Consider the following 17,582-nt stretch of genomic DNA (forward strand, 5'->3'; position numbering starts at 1 on the left):
TGTTTGGTTTCTTTTTTGCCGCCTCAAGTTTGTGTCGGGTCTCTCGCCGCCCGCGAGAATCTCGTGTCACGTTCGCAATGTTCAATTAACCGACAATAATTTAATTTAATCGAGTAAATCCTTGTCTACAATTAATCGATAATCGATCAACCGTTTACGTCCCTAATCCGTATCTGATTCTGTCCATCTATCGTTCTATCTATCCATATATTGATCTGTCTGTCTGTCTATATAATCTATCCGTATCTCTGTTCATCCATCCTTCAAGAATAATGACTTAAATTTCAATCTGTTCTTCAAGCAAACTGATCAAAGGCCATAAGAAGACTGATCTAATGTAATATACATGTTATGAAATGTTGATGGTGTGTTGATGTCACAATGGAGATGTCCTGGATATCCTGAAATAAATGTGTGTTCATGGAAGAAATGCACAGAGGTTTGGAACGACATGAGGCTGAGTAAATAATGACAGAATCTTTATTAAACGGTTCCTGAAGAACTGTGGCTCAAAACACACATGTGACATTCCTGAAGCCTGGGTAATACTGATGATAATATAATAAACTCATCCTGCATTGCATCACCGTAAAAAGAGATATTTTTAATGAAATGTGTTTCCAGGAAATAGACGGGTCCAGGCCTATTTGTTACAGAACATTTAATATTTGACAAACTAATTCATTAACACAGATATAAACAATGCAAAAGATCAAAATGTAAACCATTCAAAGCATACATAGAAAATAGTGACTTTTATTCAGTACAAAAATCTACAGTAAACAAATCCTCGCTCCTCTGTCGGCATGTGGTGTTAATCCGGCTTCGCTGATTCTTCTTCATGCGTGAGAAACCCTTCGTTCACTTCGACTGTAACTCGCTAACTAATGAAAGAGTGATAGTTTCACAAGTCGTCGGCGGTGATGACGAGAGTACTCTGCATTTCATTCCCCAGGATAAACCCATCATCTTCATCCTCCTGTGAACAACAGAACCATTATAAAAAGAGTGTACTTATCTCCAGTGTTAGGGTAACTCATTACAAGTAACTTGAGTTACATAATCAGATTACTCTTCAAGTAAAGTAGCGCATTACTTTTAAATTTACAGCAACATTTCTGAGTTACTTTTTCACATTTATTGACTGACAGCTCTCCTGTCATGTTGAGACAAATCTCAGTGCAGAGGCGTGTGTGTGTGTGTAAACATGATGTTATTGTAGTTCTAGACTAAATGTGAGCGTGCATTTACTCATCTCACTGGCACAAAAAAAGATTCAGTATTCCTCAAAATGAATAAGTATAAATAATACGCAAATAATTAAATATGTTAAATAAAACAAATGTTTATGCATTTAATCTCACTTTATTGACCAATGTACTTGCTTCTGACCTTTGATGATTCAGTTAAACCATAAGCAAAATGACTATAGATTTGTTTGCTGTAGTAAGTGTTGAACTTTCTTCTCCTGGTTTGTTTGAGCGGCGCCCTCTACTGTACATGCGTGAATCTGCATTTACTTCAGCCTTATTATTAAAATTTGGGTCTGAAAGGGTCTTTACATTTGCCCAAAAATAGAACTTATTTGTTTTAAAAAATAAGCTCAGGTGAGAGAAAGTAACGTAACACATTACTTTTCTTAAAAAGTAACTAAGGAACGCAATTAGTTACTTTTTAAGGGAGTAACGCAATATTGTAATGCATTACTTTTCAAAGTAGCTTTCCCCAACACTGCTTATCTCAGTTCAAATCCACATAAAAATACAGTCAGCTTAGTTGAATCATGGCTAAACGGCACTAAAGAGCGTTTACTCGCCTCATCCTTCTGCTTGTAGTTTTTCTCCGTGCCTCTGTACGAAACCACATGGATGAGGGTGTAAACCCTGTAATGGAAGACAACAGGGCTTCAATCTCAAATAATCAAGGTCCATATATCTGTGATATTGGATCGGTTGTTCAGGTGCCGGGGTGACGGTGCGTGACGAGTGTTGTACCTGTGGTAGAGCATCGCCAGGAACTGAACGATGAGCAGAATGGCGAAAGACAGCAGAAACATCAAACTCAGCGGCTCCACCCTCATGGGGTCCGGTGCCAGCGTGTTGTTTGGATAGTACTTCGGGATCTCGATGCTCAGAATATCACCGCCAATGGCCTGGAGGATGAACGTCGCTACAACCCATAGGACGTTAATTATGAAGTACAAGAACACTGCCTGCAAAAAGAGAGAATAGTTCACATTTAGCATATGAAGTTACGGGCCAGAAAAGATGAGCTGTTAATTTGCCAACCTTACCTTGTTTCGTAGAGACTTCAGCTCCCTTGTCACTTCGTCGAGATGAGCTTTGTCATCTTGAATGGGCTTGAGATAACGCTCTAGTAGTTTATTCCAGAAATCGGTTTCATCCTGGTAACACAGGGAAACAGTTTTCTTTTCTAACAACTTGTTGTTCCCAAGTCATATTAAAGATTTGTATAAAATGAATCATTCATGATCGACCCATTTCTTCTGTTCAGACGCGAGTAAAAACAGGAACACACTGGAGAGCCGCTTTATAGTAGAAACTGAAGCTGTAACTCTGACTGAAAGAGACACTGACACTGTTTTTCATGTTTAAAACTGCAAGATGTTTACTACAGAATTTTGTGGGTGGAGTCATGATGTTTTGCTAACAGTGTAATTGCTGCAAAGGTATTTAAAGCTTATTTTTACTCCTGAGCGAAGAGAAAAGAACAACTTCGCTGTGAGTATATCAGGGCCTTAAATCTTAACCATTCACAAAACCTCACCTCAGATAGTTTCTCAACCTGTGGCGCCACAAGTGTTCTCTCGATCCCCCTCTTGACGCGGCGCTCCAGTCTCTGCGCTCCGTTCTCGATGCGGTTGGACTTTACGATGCGCCGGGCGGCTTCATTCAGGGCGTACTGCAGTTCCTCCAGCTGAGTCTCGGTCAACACGTCCTCCGGACCCACTTTATCCCTCAGCTCATCGTTCAGGGTGTCGGTGAGAATCGACACCAGTTCCTCACACAGATCCTCCTGGTTCTTGTTCCTCAGCGTGTATCTGATCTGCTCCTGAAGGTTTCTCTTCAGATTTGCATAGGTCAGTTTCTTCAGGAACTCTTTCTTCACGGGCTCCACCCAATCTGTCCATTGGAATAAGAATTTTTAATAATAGTTCAAGGCACAGACCAACTTTACACTCGTGAAACCACGTGTTCTAGAAAAGGGAGATATCTGTATGATGATATGTCATCTCTTACCACTCTCAGGCACAACTTCCTTCGGCTCCAAATCATTGTAATCAGAATCATAATCATCATCATCGTCGTCATCATCGTCTGTGTAGTCTGTGTCATCGTTAAATTTGTCCACTTTCTTCTCAGTGCTTTTGGAACTCCCACTGTATTTGGAGAGACCATTTGTGAACCAATAAGAACTTTTCTTCAGCATTGCAATTGTAATCCAAACACATTTTCATATTCTTTACCTTCTCTCGGAGTCCGTGTCTTTTTCCTTGTTGTCCTTGTTGAGGTTCTCCTTGGATCTGTCCTTCTTATGGCTCATCTCCTGGTCGTAGTCCAGAATGTGTTTGTTGGCCTCTAAATGGCTCGGTTCTTCAATGGCGCTCTGAGTTGGCGGGTTGATGGGCTCGGGTTTGGCAGCTTGTGTTGGATTGACGGCTTGCTGCATTTGTTGAAGCAGCAGATTTTCGGTCTCCTGAGTGACTTGGATCTTCACATCCCAACAGCACATTTTGCAGTCGCGATTGCACACGACACCCACTTGCTTCTTCTGCTCCTTGCCCTTGCTGGTTTCTCGAGTTCCCCAAGATACAATGTGCATGTTGACTAGGGAGTATATGGTGAGGAGGAGATAGCCACTGGGAATGCAGATGAAGTACATCAGACCGTAGATGATCAGAGTGCTCTCTTGAGGGTGAAGAATGGCTGTCACCAAGTACATAATCGCACCGGACACCAGGAAGAGTCCAGTAGGAGTTATGAATGTTTCTTGTATAACCATGTCACCTAAAGCGAGAAGTCCAATGAGGTGGAATGTCACAAAGCACATTTTCAACACAATTCAAATGCAAAGAAAAAACGACAATTAACAATAATTACCAATAATGGCAAAGAAGGACGCAGTCATCAGGAAGGCATATATGACACTCAGAATGGCAGCAATCGTGATTTGGAAGTTGGGTTTGGCCAAAAAACATATGATCATGTAAATTACCGGAGGTATAACCGCAATTATTATGGAAAGAGTTCCTGAAAGTTGAAACACGAATTGGAATGCTCCTAAAATGGAAAAAGAGAAAATTACCAGACTTTGTACTCACTTTTCATACTTTTATATATTCACAGAAACATTTTCAATATGCGTATCATTAAATAATCATCCACTCCTGCTCCTTGAGAGCCACCTGGAGAATTCAGCTCCAACCCCAGTTAAACACACCTGAACCTGCTAATCAAGGTCTCACAAGGCAGACGAGAAACGTCCAGGCAGGTGTTTTGAGGCGAGTTGAAGAAAAACTCTTCTCCAGGACCGAGTTTGGACACGCCTATCATAGAATCTTGATGATTCTTTATGTATTTTTAAAGTTACTTTGCTGGGGGTAAAAAACAGGTCATACCAGCCTAAGAAGGTCAGATGGTTAACCAGCTCAACCGAGTTTCTACAAGATTAGGTAATACACCAACCCTTTACAGGTTGACCAAATGGTCTACTACATGGTTTCTCAAATCCAGGCCTGGAGGGCCACTGTCTGTCAGAGTTTAGCTCAAACCATGATCAAACACTGATGCAATTTTCTATTAACTCGGAAGACCTTGACTAACTTGCTCAGGTGTGTTTGGTTGGATAGGGTTAGGTATTACCCTTAAATCTCTTTCCTTGTTTTTCACCTAGTCTTTGAAAATGTACCTGCAATCATGAGGGTAACAGATGCAGGGCCCAGAATGGAGGAAGCCACGGTGAAAATCTGATACATGATGTAGAGCATGGATATGGAGGTGTTCCTCTTGACCGTGTCTCTCCCGCTGTGGAGCAGATCGAGAGTGTTGGCCAGTGTCGAAGGACCCCATCGACGTCTCTGGTTGTAAAACTCTTTGAACTCTTGAGGAGAGTTGGTGTAAGCATCGGAGGCGGCGTTATACTCCACACGCCAGCCCTGCTGCAGGAGAAGCGTGCACAGCCAACGGTCCTCACCTAAACGTGAGCGGTGGAGTAAGATGTTGAGCTGGCAGGACTTAAAGGAAGCTGACTGTACACATTCACACAGAATGATCTGAACAGAAGAACCATATAAGCCTTGCTAATTGTCTATTACACTGGGCTGCATTTCCTAAAAGCATCGCAAGCGAAAGTTGATCGAAGAACAATTGCCACTAATGGTCTTTATAATCAGCTTAGGCTTACAATGCTTTTGGGAAAAATACATGCCAGAGTTACATGCCTTTTTTTTGTGTGTGTGTGTGTGTGTGTGTGTGTGTGTGTGTGTGTGTGTGGGGGGGGGGGGTAGTTTTTTTTAGGCCATTCATTCCCCCCCCCAAACCCACAGGAAGGGATTTACCTTGATCGTACTGCACATACTCAGAGGCTCGGGTGGCTTTGGTGGTGTATCGTTTCAGGACGTTGTCGTCCATCAGCGCAGATCCTCTGAACAGACTGAAACAGCCTGGACTGCACAGGACCGACCCAAACACGTGCTCCGCGGTCTTCTGGAGCCAGTGACCCACTGCATACTCGAACTTCTGATACCACACCATTGGGCCTGAAACGTCACATTCACAGAGCCAAAGAACATGAATCGCTGTTTTGAACTATGGAGTGTAGTGTGCATAGCTGCATTTGAGCAGTTTGTTTCTCCAGGCACGTCTTTCTGATAGCTGAGCAATGTTATCGCATTGTAAATGGTGGTTGTCAAGTTTTGTTAAGATTAGCTATCTTTTCGATGGATCTTCCCAGCATGTGTGGTGTGGTGCGACGTTTATATAAAACTGCAATAATTCCCGGAAAGGGTCAATGGACTTTGTATATTGATCAGTGTTTGAATTGCAGGTCAATAAAAGGGCACGTCATTATCTGCTATATAATCCAGCGCTGCTGCTTCTTTCATCCTTTATTCCATATACAGTCTTTTGTCAGTTCTATGTAACACTGTTACGTAATTCAAAGATGTGTTTTAACATACTACTTTCACAATAAGCAAAGCTTTTTTTTAAAAGATGATAATAACTGTTCAGATAATTAAGTTTTTTTGATTTTCTCTCTGAACACTTACTCCCCAAGTGTTCAGAGAGAAAAACAAAACAAAAAACAGAATAATCTGTTTATTATCAACGGTACGGACGTCACGGTTTGGTGCATACAGTCAGACGACGAATACAGCCAGTCACAGGCGATCCACACGACAGCGGTAATGCAATGCTGTTTGCTAACCGCCACTTTGTCTGTTCAAAATAAATAAAAGAAACCTAGCATTGGGGATTTGTTGCTTTTCCTGTTGGACCGAACTCGTATCGAACCATGACCCCAAACCCGAGGTACGCACCGAACCGCGACTTCTGTGTAGCGCTACGCCCTTACTGAACACGGATGATTCTTACCCATTCCAGTGGGGTGGATCCGTCCGCACGCTGCGCCCACGGTGTCATACATTCTCAGACGGTCGACCAGCAGTATCAGAGCGCCGGGCTGGAAGTCTGTGTCTCCATCCAAAGCCATGATATACGTGTTGTCATCAGATATATGCTTCCTCTTGCTATCATTATCATGAGTAGGTAGTAAATAAGTCTCACTATCTAATGATATGAGACTGGCACGGCATGGGTTGTTCTGTCTCTGTAAGAACACAGTGTCAAAAAACATAAAGTTATCTTCAGCTGTATGTGGTTTTCTGGGTGGTTTTGACATGGCCGCTCAAATCAAAAGAGTTCATCCTTGTGGCTCTGGTCTCTAGATATGGCTTGGGTTCTTCAATGCAAGTGTGCGAGACCTTTCAACGCAAATCTAACCAGCTGTACGCTTTATGCATGCGGCACAGATAGTTTAGGGTTAGGCGTTTGTTTGAATCATTAAACCAACATATGAGCAATAGAGTAATAGTGAAGCTTGACTTATCAAACATCACCAGTGACTGAACGATCAATGAAAACTTACTGTTATTTTCTGAGGGTTTTTGACATAGTATCCTTTCCAACCAAGCAGGTAATACAGGTACATGATCTGAAAATGCACAGGTGTTCAGTCAGTTTCAGGTAAGCATTCAAAGACTGAATTATTCTTCATACTAAGGAATAAGGCTTTGACGTTCACCTGTGACCATCTCTTTTTATTTCGAATCAGAGCTTTGTCCTTCAGGTGGACATAAAGCATGTTTCCCTCCGGCATGACGAACACAAGACGACCACCGTACGGTGTTTCAATGATAGAAACCTCATCGGGCTCCTTATTTGTAAATACCCTTGAAGGCAAAAACAGGGAAATTTGGTTCACAGTTGGTTGTGAAATATCAATAACATCAATCCGCCCAAATGAGTCACATACCATAAGCTGATAACGGATAGGAAAACTTTGCCTTACCTGTACACCTCCATGACAACATTTATAAGATCGGAAACATATGTGTTGACAAGCTTTTTCTCAATGCCAGTTTCTTTGTTTGTATCCATCATGAAGGCATCGTCGACATAAATATGGCACTCAAAGTCAAAGACATCCTTGTGTTCCTCCTTTGGATCTCCTCTGTATCTGTCCAATCTGAAACCAACAAACAAGGGATGTGAATAAAGAACAGCAGCCGACTGCTCGAAAGTTAAGAAAAGCCTTAGTGATAAAATATACCAAGGACCAACTAAGTTTTTCTTAAGGGAGCTGTAATACATTTCCATTGCTCATCCATCACAGTATAAATACCTGAACATTGAGGTCAAGATTTTCAGCATCTCGTCATATGTTTCATGCCACATTGTTGCACAAAGGTAAATGACACAGTTTTCCACTTCAATGTCACTACTGCATGACAGAAGGAAACAGAGTGACTCGATTAATGCACTTGTACTGTATTATGTGTATCGCATGCATCATGATTCTGTCTGAATGTATGTACCTCTCCTTGTTTGCCGTACGAATGACTTTCATTTTGGTGTTCAGCAGCATCGAGAGGTCAATGAAGGCGGATTCATACAGGCGACGTACGAAAAGCTGAGAGGTGCGTTCAATTCTCTGCACTTTTATTTTCCACACGTAATACGTGCATGCGATGAGCCCGAGCCACATGCAGACCCCCTCCAGCGCCAGCATGGAGAACGGCCACATGGCGTATGGATTGTTGAGTGACGTTCTGCAGATGCTATAGGAAATCTCCAGAATTACAACCGGGGTGGTATTGACGTCCTTGATATTTTCAAGTTCGTAGCAAAATGGCCAGAACGGAGAGGAAATGACTTGTGTAGAATTGTCACTGCCAGTAATTACGGCCATGGTAGTTGCAACTGCAGGTGGAGAGACTAGATGTTCAGCTTGCGTCAAGAAAAGTATAATGCCCAGGATTAGTGTTACTGGACCAATTAATGACACCGGCAGGGCAAAACCATATCTCACAGCGTGGATCTTGCAGGCCACGACTCCGAACCAGTGGCACGCAGCAGAGCAGAACGCCTGCAGGCAAAACAGCCCGACGCCAATCTCTACCGTGCCTTGACTGGCTTTGGTGTACGCATCCCAGTCGATGGGATTGTCAGCAATCAGGCAGAAATACAGAAAGTACACCCCCAGAGTCACGGCTATTCGGAGCAGGCTGGTGAACAGATACACAGTGTCTCTGAAAGAGTCCAGTTCCTTGAGCATCTCCTGAATGTTAGTGCTGGCCTGAAAAGGGTTCTCCCACCAGTTCAGAGAGACCAACACCGAGGCAAAAATCGCAATGCCGACATATACGTAACAATGATCTACTTGTCCAATGGTGTGTGTGGATTCTCTCACGTAGTAGTCGATCCCCAGTAGAGTGTAACCGCTGAGCACTAGGATGAGGGAGCATATGGGGTAGATGATCATCCAGTTTCTTGTCTGCAAGCGGAAGGCGATCTGGAGCAAGGATGAAAGGATGCAGATCCCTCCAGGGATGCAGAGGTTTGTGAGGATATCAAGCTTAGGCATCACGATGAGCACCAGCATTGCCGTCCCGACCGCCACCAGACTCTCAATCCCACACATCTGCAGAAGCATTAACAGCACATTTCAGCTTCCAGTGCACTCAAGGTATACATATCATCAGATCATGCGTGTTTGACTACTCTTCTGCCATCAAGTCATCATTGTTATGTAATAGCACGAGCGTGTCCTTCGCTAAAGATCGTCTGGTATGTCTAACCTGCAGGAACATCCAAATAAAATCAGCTTTTGATGGTGGCTGGTTTTGCATAGCTGCTCAAAGCTGGCCTTTCTTGGTTTGCAGTTGGCCCAAGCTGGTCTATGTGGTTGATTAGCTGGATCTACGGAGGCCTTGGTGCATAAACTTGTTCAACTGCGATAGAGAATGAAGACCACCTTGGCAATTGTATAGATTAGGATGGTCGACTAGTAGATTAGCTCTCATTTTAGCTTTAATATTTTTACGTTTGATTTGGATTCGACGGAAAGCTGGGATATCTGAGAGAGAACGTTTTTCCATCTACGTATTTCAACTAGTTTCATGCATGCAAACCAATTTGTGGGTCTTGTTCATGATCACATAGACATGATCACACACATTTAACTCAAGAAACCCCTTAACAACCACCCAAAATTTGTCATAAAGGTATTTGAAGTTCATGTTATTTTGCATCACGTCAACTCACGATTCCCAGCGTCTTTGGGTTAGGGGCCACATAGCTCTTGAAGACACACTTCCACAGAGACTTCAGGAACATCAGGAAGTTCGGCATCACCAGGACACACATCAACAGCAGCGTGTACAACTGCTGGTCCACTTTGTTCCTCAAAGACTTTGGACTGGACAGAGTGGTCAGAACCAGCAGAGAGCCCTGCGATACAGATGAACAGCCTTGACATTAGTGCACTGCACCACAACACACCTGACACATGTTAATATGAATCATTCCTATCATGCTGTGTGATCATTAAAATGATATCAGCAACTGCAATAAGAAACAAATTATACTTTGTTTTTGGTCACACTTTAAACTGGGAGGCCTTAACTACTATGTGCTAACATTAACTCTTTCCCCGCCATTGATGGAATTTTCCGGATATCCATGTTTTCACTGTTATACTGTAGGGGGCGCTGTTACACATCTACTGAAAGAGTGCAGAATCTCCTGATCAAAACACAGGTGAAGAAGAAGCTAGAAGCATTGCTGACACACTGTAATTTAACACGATCATTAAACAGCATATAAATCAAATCTGCCTAATGTTACTGAATGAACTGTTGAACCCAAGATGAGCTGCAGGACTGTGAAGCTTTGAGGTGTTGATGGACTCGATCCATAGTGTTTTAATCACCGCTCTGAATCTGATCCAGATGTAGTGTAGTCTTTGACAAAAATGAGATTTTCTCAACTTTTTGTTCAAAATATTGCTTTTTTATGAAACCTACATTCAAGTGTTGATAAAAAAAGTATGCATGAAGCTAGAATAAAACATGTTTTTGTGTTTAAAAGCAGAGGCGCTGTTCTGTCTTTGTTCAGATGTTCAGATATTCATACAACAAAATATTCTGGGGGCCAAAACATTTTTGTGAAAATGGTTAAAAATGCTGGCTGTGGCTGGTGACTTTTTTCAAGAATGCTGGCAGGGAAAGAGTTAAATATCAACAAGACTATGTGTTGACTGTGTAAAATTCCCACATTTAATGCTAATGACTTTAAGGAATGGTTGGGGTTTAGGATCCATGGTTGTGTTTAGGATCTAAGGTTAGGTGTAAAGTTAACAGTGTAACTACAAATTCGTAAATAAATGCAAGTTCTTTAAATGTTTTTACAAGGCACAAACATGTATGCACACAATAAGTAAATGGTATCCAATGGTTAAGCAGTTAAGGACACCTAATATAAAGTGTGAACACTTTTTCTCTGAAAAATAATGACAACAATAAAGCTTTGAATAGTCATTTTAAAACTGTACACATTGTTTGAGATCTTCTTTCCCTTCATGGCCCGTGCACTGTTAAGATTTCCTTTCATGTTGGGTTATATTGTGTGTTTTTATGTTTTATGTTTTTATCTTGGTGTTTTCCCAATCTGTCTTCAGCAAGTCTTTCCTGGTCATTGATCTTTTAAGATCTTTCTCTGGAACTATAAATATGATCACAATAACCCAACAATAAAACATCTCAATAACTCAGCGATTCTGTGCATGCAAACCATAGTCGTAAGCATGACGGGTCCAGATGTTCGTGCGAGCGAGAATCCCAGTGAATGTCCACGTCACCATGGAGATGGCGATCAGCAAACAGGGATGGGTGGGACTGCTGTTATCCTCTATAAATGTTTATGGTCATAACAGTCATGATTCACCTTGCTCACGACGCCGCTGACCAGCACCAGCAGGGCCACGATAACAGCCACCAGGTTCTGCAGGATCCGGAAGCATGTTCTCTTCTGCTCTTTCTCGGCTCCGATCGGGTTCAGCTGGAACGGGTCCCAGGTGTCTCTGTGCAGACGTTCAAGATAGAAGACAATCAGACAGAGGAACTCGTGAGAGGACGGCAACAGTGCTTCAGTGCAAACACAATGCGTTTCCTCAGTTCAGTCACCTGAAATGTGCTTTATGGGAGTAAAAAAAATTTTCTTTCTTTTTTTTTTTTAAATTCTGAAAAATGTGCAAAAATGATACCTTTAAGGGTAACAGCACTGGGGCAACATCTTTAAAAGGACATCTTTGAACCTTATTTACCCCTAAAAGGTTCATAGTACCCTAACGTAGCGCTACTCTAAGGTACTAATTTGCACTTTTTATACATTTTGTAGCTATCTTTAATATTTTGAATACAGTAGGCCTATGTAGTAAACATCATATATGCAATAAGGCCCCTGAGGCTTGTGAAATACAGTCACTTCACAGCATTACAACATACAGTACTTTCAGTTTATGAAACGACCTCTCATAACTCACTTTTTGCCACACTTGCCAATGGCCGGTAACTTACAAAAAATTACCGGACATGAATATTTTTTTGACAGCCATGAAAAATAGATTAATCCATTATTAAAGTTACAAAAGTTATTCAGTAAAGAGCAGTGAGGGATTTTCTCTTTGTCTTTTGTTGTTTGATTAACATCTAAAACACAGACAGCAGCGGGTTTATTAGGCTGCCGTCACTTTAAGAGCGAATGCAGGAGATCCAATATAAATAAATAAATAAATAAATAAATAAATAAATAAATGTGTATATATTAATTAGGGGTGCGGGGGAAAAATCTATTCATATATGAATCGCGATTCTATCTTCTACCGATTTGTATCGATTCACAAATTTAAAAAATCGTTTTTCTAAAGTGTTGCACTTCTTTAACTTAAAGCCTACTACTTAAAGTTACTTAAAGTTATTGACGTTAATCACAATAAGCCGCGAACAAGGACTCGATGCGGCGCTCGCGCTGACGGACACACACATCATGCGATCGCGAATTCAGTTCTTTCACAGCTACACACACACTCATGACAAAATGCACATCGCGTGGAGTATTCGATGTAAACAGAGTCTGTTATCTTCTACCCGAACGATGTTTTATAATATTGGGTTGACCCTAATGGGAAGAAAAACGAAACGCAAAAAACTACGACAGTCAAGTAAGAAAAGTAACACAAAACAGTAAACTACAATAAAATCTATAAACATATCGAATCGAAATTTGATTCAAAATCAAGAATCGATTTGAATCGAATCGTGAGGTACCAAAAGATTCCCACCCCTAATATATATATATATATATATATATATATATATATATATATATATAGGCTATATATATATATATATATATATATATATATATATATATATATATATATATATATATATATATACAGTAGTCAACATTGAAGGGACATGAAATGTTTTTATCTACTTAAAATGTTACTGTATATATATATATATGCCTATATATAGGTGGCAGTTTATAATAATAATAATAAAATGAAATCAGTCAATGAAAATAGTAAATATTATACTTCAGCTGTTGTGTGAATGTGGTACTGCATTAAGTTTCTATTTCAAATAAAAGCACATCTTCATTACAATGCTTTGTATTTAAGAATAATTCAACTTCTTTCACCTCAATAATGAAATGAAAGCTTTGAGCTGTGCTTTTAAACTCAGGACTGATTGTATTGATTGTTGATGGCGAGTGTTTTACCTGTGTCGCCCTTCTCTCTTCTGTCTCCTCTGTTTCAGTTCCTCCATCTCTGAGCTCTGTCTCTCTCACTCCATTCACCAGCGCAGAGTAATGGAGACTCGCTGACGGACAGAAGACTTAAATCTCACTGTGAGCAATGCCTGCAATCTCAACCCGCTCACGGTTATAAAAGAGTCCAAAGATCTGCGAGCTTCATCCTTATTACAGCCCTGATCGGAAAACATATTTATGACCTGGACCAAAGTTCAGTCACACGCTTAACATCATCATAATATTACATGAGACTCTTAATGCTGTGAATAATGGATAAATATTGAAGGGAAGGATCTAATGAATCAGCCGTTTCTCAGTCGCTTCATGTGTTTTTGGAAACGCTCATTACAAAAATTACAAACATCTGGAATTTAATATGGAAAATACCGTATGACTACTGAATAATAGACTGAATCCTCATTGAAGACTCTGTCTTGAATTTATCTCATACACACATGGACTCGGCCGAATCCAAGGGTGGAGAAGATGAGCTGAGTTTTGTAACGAATACAATCTGACGCACAACACTTTATCACACAGCGAACAGATAAAGATAAACACACAGCTGTATATTTACATCAGTTATACAATAATCATGATATCTCAGCTGTGTGTCTCCTGTGTGATACTAACATTATTAGTCCTGATGGAGAGTTGGGATCAGGAATATTGGGGTAAATCACGGATGAGCGTCAGATGACTGTGTGTGTGTGTGTGTGTGTGTGTGTGTGTGTGTGACTCTCCTCCTCCACCCTGAAACTGAAGGATGAATAAAGCCAGAACTTCCTGGATGTTGGTGTTCAGTCCCACATCAGCTGATTCTCCTTCTTCCTGAACTCCGGCACGTCAGCAGTGATGCCAGAGGAGAACCGTGTGTGGTTCCCCGAAGAACCTTTCAGTGATCAGTTCTTAAAATAACCTTTTTTTTCTTAGTATTTTAAAAATCTAAAGAACCTTTTGAGCAACGGAAATAATTGGATGTTAAAGGGGACATATCAAGAAAATCAGACATTTCCCATATGTAAGTGCTGTAATCGGGTCCCCGGTGCTTCTACCAAGCCAGAAAACATGAAAAGGTGAAACCCAGTAACTGTGTTCTGGTGAACCTTTCTCTGCAAGCATGACAAAACCGATCAGATTTCGCTCTCCTTCTGACGTATGAAGAGGATCTTATTATAATATTACCGGCTCTTAATCTTTACACACACCAGCCGACATTTGGTTCCACAAGCGTCAGCAGAGACCAGTTCTAACGCACTGATGAAGATCCAGCAAAGCCTGAAGCTGTTCTGTGGTTGAGCACAGACGAGCACTGAACACTATTGACCAGAACATGTCACCGCTGTCTTATAAAGACCTCAGGAACTGTGGACACTTGTGGAGAAGTTCAACATGATGATGAGATGATCAGTGTAACTCCACAACAACTACAGAAATGTCTCCACTAACATTCAGAAACTCTTCGTAAGGCTGCACTCGCTACTGTGCGCAATCTTGTCTGTCTGGGGTTGAGTCGCTTGGCATCTCGGAGATATTGGAGATTCTTGTAATCGGTGAGTACTGTAAACTTCTCCTTGGCACCCTCCAACCAGTGTCTCAACCAGTGTCTCAACCAGGGTCTCATCCAGTGTCTCATCCAGTGTCTCAACCAGTGTCTCAACCAGTGTCTCATCCAGTGTCTCAACCAGTGTCTCAACCAGTGTCTCATCCAGGGTCTCATCCAGTGTCTCAACCAGTGTCTCATCCAGGGTCTCATCCAGTGTCTCATCCAGGGTCTCATCCAGTGTCTCAACCAGGGTCTCAACCAGGGTCTCAACCGGTGTCTCAACCGGTGTCTCAACCAGGGTCTCAAACAGGGTCTCAACCAGGGTCTCAACCAGTGTCTCAACCAGGGTCTCAACCAGTGTCTCAACCATTGTCTCAACCATTGTCTCAACCAGGGTCTCAACCAGGGTCTCAACCAGGGTCTCAACCATTGTCTCAACCAGGGTCTCAACCAGGGTCTCAACCAGGGTCTCAACCAGTGTCTCAACCAGGGTCTCAACCAGGGTCTCAACCAGGGTCTCAACCAGTGTCTCAACCAGTGTCTCAACCAGGGTCTCAACCAGTGTCTCAACCAGCGTCTCAACCAGGGTCTCAACCAGCGTCTCAACCAGGGTCTCAACCAGGGTCTCAACCGGTGTCTCAACCGGTGTCTCAACCGGTGTCTCAACCGGTGTCTCAACCAGGGTCTCAACCAGTGTCTCAACCAGTGTCTCAACCATTGTCTCAACCAGTGTCTCAACCAGTGTCTCAACCAGGGTCTCAACCAGTGTCTCATCCAGTGTCTCAACCAGTGTCTCAACCAGTGTCTCAACCAGTGTCTCATCCAGGGTCTCATCCAGTGTCTCAACCAGTGTCTCAACCAGGGTCTCAACCAGGGTCTCAACCAGTGTCTCAACCAGGGTCTCAACCAGTGTCTCAACCAGGGTAACCAGGGTCTCAACCAGGGTCTCAACCAGGGTCTCAAACAGGGTCTCAACCAGGGTCTCAACCAGTGTCTCAACCAGGGTCTCAACCAGTGTCTCAACCAGTGTCTCAACCAGGGTCTCAACCAGTGTCTCAACCAGCATCTCAACCAGGGTCTCAACCAGCGTCTCAACCAGGGTCTCAACCAGGGTCTCAACCAGTATCTCAACCGGTGTCTCAACCGGTGTCTCAACCGGTGTCTCAACCGGTGTCTCAACCGGTGTCTCAACCAGGGTCTCAACCGGTGTGTCAACCGGGGTCTCAACCAGGGTTTCAACCAGTGTCTCAACCAGTGTCTCAACCAGTGTCTCAACCAGGGTCTCAACCAGTGTCTCAACCAGGGTCTCAACCAGTGTCTCAACCGGTGTCTCAACCAGGGTCTCAACCAGGGTTTCAACCAGTGTCTCAACCAGTGTCTCAACCAGTGTCTCAACCAGGGTCTCAACCAGGGTCTCAACCAGTGTCTCAACCAGTGTCTCAACCAGGGTCTCAACCAGTGTCTCAACCAGGGTCTCAACCAGTGTCTCAACCATTGTCTCAACCAGGGTCTCAACCAGTGTCTCAACCAGTGTCTCAACCAGTGTCTCAACCAGTGTCTCAACCAGGGTCTCAACCAGGGTCTCAACCAGGGTCTCAACCAGTTTCTCAACCATTGTCTCAACCAGGGTCTCAACCAGGGTCTCAACCAGTGTCTCAACCAGGGTCTCAACCAGTGTCTCAACCGGTGTCTCAACCAGGGTCTCAACCGGTGTCTCAACCGGTGTCTCAACCGGTGTCTCAACCGGTGTCTCAACCAGGGTCTCAACCAGGGTCTCAACCAGTGTCTCAACCAGGGTCTCAACCGGTGTCTCAACCAGTGTCTCAACCAGGGTCTCAACCGGTGTCTCAACCGGTGTCTCAACCGGTGTCTCAACCAGTGTCTCAACCAGGGTCTCAACTAGGGTCTCAACCAGTGTCTCAACCAGGGTCTCAACCAGGGTCTCAACCAGGGTCTCAACCGGTGTCTCAACCGGTGTCTCAACCGGTGTCTCAACCAGTGTCTCATCCAGGGTCTGGGTGGATCAGGAGCAGCGCACTGGTGAAGGATTCTGATGTCCAGGACAGAGACTTGGGCTTGTTTTTAAGGAGGTTGGTTAATGGAGAGGTGATAGGGCTGTTACTGTGAATGAACCGGCGATATAAGTTTGCGAATCTGAGGAAAAGTTGGAGTTCTTTGATGGAGGAAGGGGTTGGCCAGTTCCGAACCGCATTCACCTTCCCCTCGTCCATCTGGATGCCGTGTTCACTGATGTTATAGCCGAGAAACTGGACGGTAGGCTGATGGAAAGAGCAGCTCTCGGCCTTCAGGAAGAGTTGGTGCTCTCGGTGGCGTTAGAGGACCTGGCGATGTTCGGCCAGGCTCCAGGAACAGATCAGAATATCATCAATGTAGACGATCACGGTTCGATGGAGGAATTCCCAGAGCACCTCGTGCATGAAGTCCTGGAATACAGAGGGGGCATTTACCAAACCGTACGGCATGACAAAGTATTCGTAGTGACCAGTAGGGGTCACAAAGGCCGTCTTCCATTCGCCCCCCTCATGTATCCGGACGAAGTTATACGTGCTGCGGAGATCCAACTGGATGAACACGGCTGCTCCACAAAGTTGTTCCAGGGCTGCTGGGACGAGAGA

The 17,582-nt window shown here is 43.1% G+C and overlaps 1 protein-coding gene across 1 annotated transcript; it reads right to left on the reverse strand.

Moving 5' to 3' along the window:
• Window positions 1–463: 463 nt before the first annotated feature.
• On the reverse strand, window positions 464–13,414 carry chs1 (chitin synthase 1; the record flags this gene model as incomplete). The annotated part of the gene is made up of 19 exons (XM_079855810.1): window positions 464–979; window positions 1,817–1,883; window positions 1,995–2,212; window positions 2,294–2,404; window positions 2,788–3,143; window positions 3,261–3,400; window positions 3,488–4,028; window positions 4,122–4,301; window positions 4,930–5,214; window positions 5,579–5,779; window positions 6,615–6,849; window positions 7,168–7,233; window positions 7,324–7,471; window positions 7,591–7,767; window positions 7,924–8,022; window positions 8,117–9,222; window positions 9,846–10,031; window positions 11,526–11,661; window positions 13,368–13,414. 19 exons carry the CDS (start codon window positions 13,412–13,414, stop codon window positions 905–907), a joined length of 4,374 nt encoding a protein of 1,457 aa, XP_079711936.1. The 3' UTR covers window positions 464–904.
• Window positions 13,415–17,582: the final 4,168 nt, after the last annotated feature.

This window comes from Squalius cephalus (assembly GCF_949319135.1).
Source record: "Squalius cephalus genome assembly, chromosome: 21".
NCBI classification, from domain to species: domain Eukaryota; kingdom Metazoa; phylum Chordata; class Actinopteri; order Cypriniformes; family Leuciscidae; genus Squalius; species Squalius cephalus.